We start from the raw sequence: 6,000 nt of genomic DNA, 5'->3' as shown, positions 1-6,000 counted from the left end.
TGTTTACTGCCTATATCCTTACAGGCCTGCAATAAAAGCCTCAGAAGATGCAGAATCTGATGTTTTTCCAATGGTGCGGGAGGGAGCTAGGGGAAGGAGGAGTTGTTGCTAGGCAACAATGACAAGTACCTAAATTACATTATCTAAATCTGAATCCACATAGAGCTCCCTTCTCCCTGCCTCCTGTCCTGTTGTATATGGCTCCCTTTAGGTACTAGTCTTACATATTACGCCTTCCCTGGAGGCATGAATGGCTTGTTCATTGAGTTTCAAGCTGAATCCTTCCTCCTACACACATCAGGCACTCATTAATTGAACTGAATAGAATGTTTTGGGATTCAATTAAAAAATGAATGCTGGGGCCGACGCTGTGGCATAGCGAGTTAAGCTGCCGCCTGCAGTGCCAGCATCCCATATAGGCACCAGTTCAAGTTCCGGCTGCTCCACTTCTGATCCAGCTCTCTGCTATGGTCTGGGAAAGCAGCAGAAGATGGCCCAAGTCCTTGGGCCCTTGCACCTGTTGGGGAGACCTGGAGGAAGCTCCTGGCTTCAGATTGGTGCAGCTCCGGCCATTGTGGACATCTGGGGAGTGAGCAGCAGATGGAAGACCTCTCTCTTTTCTCTCTCTCTCTCCCTGTCTCTGCCTCTCTGTAACTCTGCCTTTCAAATAAATAATTTTTTTTTTTTTTAAAGAAAGTTAAGGTCATCAACTAATCAGAAAAGAAAGAGGAAGCCGCCATGGTTTGTGCACACAGCAGCCTTTCTTTTGCTGTTCCCAAATGTACTGCAACTACCTGGAACATCCACATCAACCTAGAGCCATGGCCACCATCACAACCTCCCAGCTCTGATCTAGAAAGGAAGCAGAACAGATTTTTTTTTTAAACAGGCAGAGTTAGACAGTGAGAGAGAGAGGCAGAGAGAAAGGTCTTCCTCCCGTTGGTTCAGCCCCCAAATGACCACTATGGCCAGCGCGCTGTGTTGATCCAAAGCCAGGAGCCAGGTGCTTCCTCCTGGTCTCCCATGCGGGTGCAGGGCCCAAGCACTTGGGCCATCCTCCACTGCCTTCCCAGGCCACAGCAGAGAGCTGGACTGGAAGAGGAGCAACCGGGACTAGAACCTCGGGGTGCCGGCGCCGCAGGTGGAGGATTAGCCAAGTGAGCCACGGCGCCAGCCAGAACAGATATTTTTAAACGCCATCCCAAGATCCTATGGACCCACCTTCCTAGTCACAATATATTCAACCCTGGGAACAGAAGACCAAAAACGAAGGAAGGAAGATGGATTGAGCAACTTCAACTTCCCTTTTAAGTGAAATCTTACACCAAGAGTGAAGAGAGGTGCTGAAATGATGAGTGGCTCACACAAATAACTGCCCCAGTAACTAGGTACTTCACAAGGTTTCCATCAAATTCCAACAGCAAACCCAAAATCTGTAACTCCCCTGTAATCTGCAAACGCCCTCCCTCACTATAACTAGCTCCTTGGGAGCGAGTTCTGGTGGCTTTGGCCAGGATGCCCTGTCACTGACAAGAAGGAGCTAAGAGTTGAGTTTGGTAGCTTCGTGGCTCCCAGCCTTTTGTCTTCAGTTCTGTGTCTGAGTACATGACCCCAGACACATAAATGAACATGGCATCATTTCATCATAAACACTTCTGATCCACTGCACCATTCACTGGCTACATTTCCCTTTCTCCTTTGTTTGAAAGTTAGGCTTTAAGAAATCCTTTACTAAATTCAAATGGGAAAAGGACAGAGAACTGGTGTTAGGTAGGCCTGTGTGAAATAAACAACTGCTTTGCTTAGAGAAGGCTATTGGATCAAGAGAATGACAGATTTTCAGGATTCTAACATGGTATATTATAGTATGCTTTTTATCCTAGGAAAAACAAAGCATTTCCAACCTACTATTTTAAATTAAAATATAACTTAGTCTATAGCTTGCATTTTTGAAAAGTACAGTGACCAACAACAGACAACAATGACCAAAGTGTTGACTTCAAGTGAGATTTCATTTGCAATTTTTAATTAAGCAATCCGTGCATTTTTTTTCAACAGTGGGAGGAAAGAAAATGACCACACTTGGGGGCCTGGTGGGAAAACAGAAAACGCTTTCTCATTTCAACCAGATTTCACAACAGCGGAGTACAAAGAGGCAATGGCCCCGGCCCTCAGTATTCCTCAGGATTGCTTGATTGTAAATCTCGCAAATAGGAATCTATTATGTTTGGAGGCACACCTTGCAAGAGGAGCCTGCAGAAGGAGAGCCCACCTAGAGAGGACAGAAAGGAAAGGGAGAAGTCAAAACTCCAAAGGAAAAGTCTCTGAAATAATACTTCTTGACTAGCTGCCTGGAAATGCGACTAATTATGCTCCCATTAGCTACAAAGATTCATTCAGTCCCCGCCTGGAAATCTTCTCTTGGGTTTAGTACATTTAGAAAGCACTTGGCGTCTAGGAAGAAAAGCAAGTTCCCCGCAGACCCACAGTAGTTTTTTACTATTGTCCAAAAGTAATTTAAATTCCTACATGGTTGGGAAGTATTGCACTTTAAGAGGCTTTGTGACTCCTCTATAGATAATGACTGAAATGTTCTGACTTAATGGCAGAATCAGTGCATACCATGTTATGGGTCAGCAGGAAGATCTGTTTCTAGTTTGTTAATGTTCTTTTTAATTAAGCACAGAAAGTTCTGATTAAAGCACACTGGAGAAGAGAACACTGCTCCCTTTAACTAGGGCTATTTACACATTGTCAAAAGTGCAGAGACTGAAAAAAATTTTTGAAAAATATAAGAACTGTCCAATACCTTCTGAAGGTGAGAGAAATCCCTACTAAGATTTCATACCTACCTTTCCGAGTTTCTGAATTATATTTGGAAATGAAAGTACTCTTCAAGAGAGAACCATGAACTACAGAAATTCATGGTCTTCTAGTAAAATGCTTCACTACTTGCTAAAATTCACGTCCAGACAAAACAGCATGCCATTTGAACATTCTTAAAACTTCTTTAATGCAAATTTGAGAAAGTCATTCTCCTTTTTTAAGAAAAAACTCAAGTCACATATTGGTAGAAATGATGCCACTATGTACACGTCCATTCCTTGATGCAAAGAATTCAGAATGCTTGGGTATCATTCATTTTCATCTACATTAATGCTTTGATTCATGCTCTATCACATTCAACAACTTGCTTCATGTCAATAGGAGACTGTTGTGATGAATAAGCACTAGCTGTTAATTTTAAGATATTGAAATACAAATTAAAACTACAAAGTTAGCAATTTTAAAGAGTCTATTTTCATTGGATTACATAATGAAAATCATGCCATACTCCACAGGCTTGGTATGGCTTATGAGAGTCATAAGCTTCATATGCCAAAACCATATGAAAGCTTACCTTAGATGACAATATACATTCAAAAATCCTTACTGTGCTACAACTAAGGGAAAGAAAGAAAGAGAGAGAGAGAGAGAGAAGTTGTAAGCATTAATAAAGTGCTAACACCAAAGTTGAGTACTTGTTGGATAAAATTATGGCCATGATTATGATGAGACGATTTCATTAATCCTTAGTCATGTGAAAGATGTAGGAAAATAGAAGCACATGGAATGAAGGATAGGGATCCAGTCACTTCAAAAGGAACATTAATATGTAAAACATTTATTAATATGCACAACCACTTTGCTGGAGTAGGTGGCAAAGCCAATCTGAATATTTATGGTAAGAGCTTCCAAACTATTAGCTTGAAAAAAAAAAAAGACATCCTACAACATATATATATTGTGTTTTTCAACAAAAGAAAAACTTTGACAATAGACAAAGTGTTAGTGTACATATATATATGTTGAAATTCCAAAAGGCAAAATTATCAAGTATACATATTAGACTAGGATATTCTATAAAATTTATCCAGAACTGGTGTAAATAAACATAAAATTTAAACTTAGGCTACAAAATGACTATATAACCTACAAAACTTTAAAGAAAGAATCCTAATTTTTTCCTCTCAAAAGCTGACATTATCATTGGAAGTTCAGAAAGAAAATACTGTAAACCCATTTACATCATTAGAGTTTACATCAAATTGCTTCTCCAGCCCCAAAGAACTCTTAATTTGCTCTTCTAAATGGGGGAAAACATAGGATTCATTTATTATTTAATATATCATGCAATGGGGTCTGAATTTTCTTCCCTTTTAATTTCCGAAACAGAAAATAATTGGTTCCCTTGAAAATGTCCAACGAGTTACAGATATCTATGGATGATTTATAATTGGAAAATTTTAAATATGGAAGTTTCTAAATATTGATCTGTTTTTACATTCTGTATCCATCAAAAATATCCAGAACTGTTTTTTTCTTATAACTTAGTATGTTTAAAATTTCAATTTTCTTAATTATATCATGAAAGAATTTTAATCATGAATCTAAGGAAACTATGCTGCAACAACCTTAAGAGCATACCTTTCTACATTTGAAAAATGAAAATATTAAATGTCATCAATTTTCAAGTTTGAAGTCTTATTTTATAAAATGAAGTCATCGTCAAATGTAGCTTTCTGGCTTGATGTCTGGGCACATGTGGTACAGAATTCAGTTTTCAGACACTAGCTAGTTTCTACCTTACTTAATATCCTTGAATAATTTGGCCTTCCTTGTTCATGGCATAAACTGCGTATGCCATGAGCTGCTAAAAAAAATACAATTAAAAGCAATTGAAAAAGTCAAGCTTTACATGCAAAGTGCGTTTTCATGTAAGAGGAATGGAACGGAAAGTAGAAATATCCAGTGGGATATGAACTTTTTAAACCTGTTGCTGCCCCGCCAGGAAGACTGGTTGTCCAGGGGTATTTACTCCTTGATATATCACTGCAGAATTAGAATATTTGTACCAGTGTTTATTTATTCTCAGTTGACATTCTTACCTTTTTTTTTTTTCACAGCTTAACTTGATTCAAGTTACTTATTATCAGATAACAACCTGATGATGAACAATCTCACCTTTACTATTAGGACCAAGAGCTTTTAACAATGTATCACAGTTGACATCTTATTATTAACGTATGGGCCAGAATACATTATTCTCATTATCAAATTCAATTATTCCACAATTTACCATGCAACTACTAAAAACAACACATTATCTATATACATAGCATTATTTGTTCTTATGGAGGGCCTCAACTATTGATCCTTTTGTGAAAGCATCCTTTCATACCCTAAGCAACATTCAGATAATTTCATAGCATAAATAAGTGGTACTTGTTGGTTGTTTTAATTTGTTTTCATATTTTAAAAATAATTTCATTGGAAGGCAGAATTACAAAGACACAGAGAGAGAAAGTGAGAGAGACAGAGAGATCTTCCGTCTGCTTCATTTGTTTTTTGTGGATTATTGAAACATAAAAATCAACAATACCTTGTAACTAATAAGGCTAGGAGTTTAGGAACCAGATTATTTACAATTACTATCTTAATTATTTAAAGCTCAAAATAATGTTCACATTTGTAAGGACCATCTCAATAATAAACATTTGAAATTTTCTAAGAATGTTACTTCATATTTGTGATGAAAAAAAGTAAAAGTTTTTCCTATCATGCAATTGTGAATCTACCATACTTTATGTCTGGAGACAGAAATAATAAAAAAAAAAAATACCAGTTTCAAAAAGTTACAAGATGAAGCTATTTTGTTGAAAAAGTTTCTCTACTATATTTACCATAGATTCAAGACTAAAAGACTTAAAAATGTCAATACCCTAAGCATTTACTATGATTTTTTACAATAAATATTTACAAAGTCATTTTTCTGACTTTTATATCATGATTTCTTCATAATAAGGAGGAAGGAAAAATAAAGACTATGGTTATCACAGAATAAAAATATACAGTTAAGAATGAAAGAAAACATATTAGGATTATGTCATCTATTATTTCATCATAAACACTCGCTATAGGAGTTTTCAGGGTATTCCAAAATATGCTCAGATTGTCAAA

General features: G+C 37.0%; 1 protein-coding gene across 24 annotated transcripts in view; it reads right to left on the bottom strand.

The window, feature by feature from the left end:
- Positions 1-2,004: 2,004 nt before the first annotated feature.
- MYBPC1 (myosin binding protein C1) overlaps positions 2,005-6,000 on the bottom strand; it is an 86,112-nt gene continuing 82,116 nt past the window's right edge. For 6 of the 24 annotated variants that reach the window (XM_051845801.3, XM_070052757.2, XM_089308878.1 and 3 more), the window contains 3 exons: positions 4,805-4,872; positions 3,401-3,443; positions 2,005-2,272 (listed from right to left, as the gene is read on the bottom strand). In XM_051845801.3, the coding sequence (XP_051701761.3) occupies positions 4,808-4,872 (65 nt within the window). In that variant the 3' untranslated portion in view covers positions 2,005-2,272; positions 3,401-3,443; positions 4,805-4,807. The remainder of the gene's footprint in view (positions 2,273-3,400; positions 3,444-4,804; positions 4,873-6,000) is intronic. The other 18 variants (XM_051845800.3, XM_051845806.3, XM_070052756.2 and 15 more) reach the window with 3 other exon arrangements.

The sequence above is a fragment of the Oryctolagus cuniculus genome, chromosome 11, assembly GCF_051225735.1.
Source record: "Oryctolagus cuniculus isolate XC-2025 breed Fujian yellow rabbit chromosome 11, ASM5122573v1, whole genome shotgun sequence".
Taxonomy (NCBI): domain Eukaryota; kingdom Metazoa; phylum Chordata; class Mammalia; order Lagomorpha; family Leporidae; genus Oryctolagus; species Oryctolagus cuniculus.
Note: the sequence above shows the minus strand (reverse complement) of the source record. Positions and strands in the feature narration are given on the sequence as shown.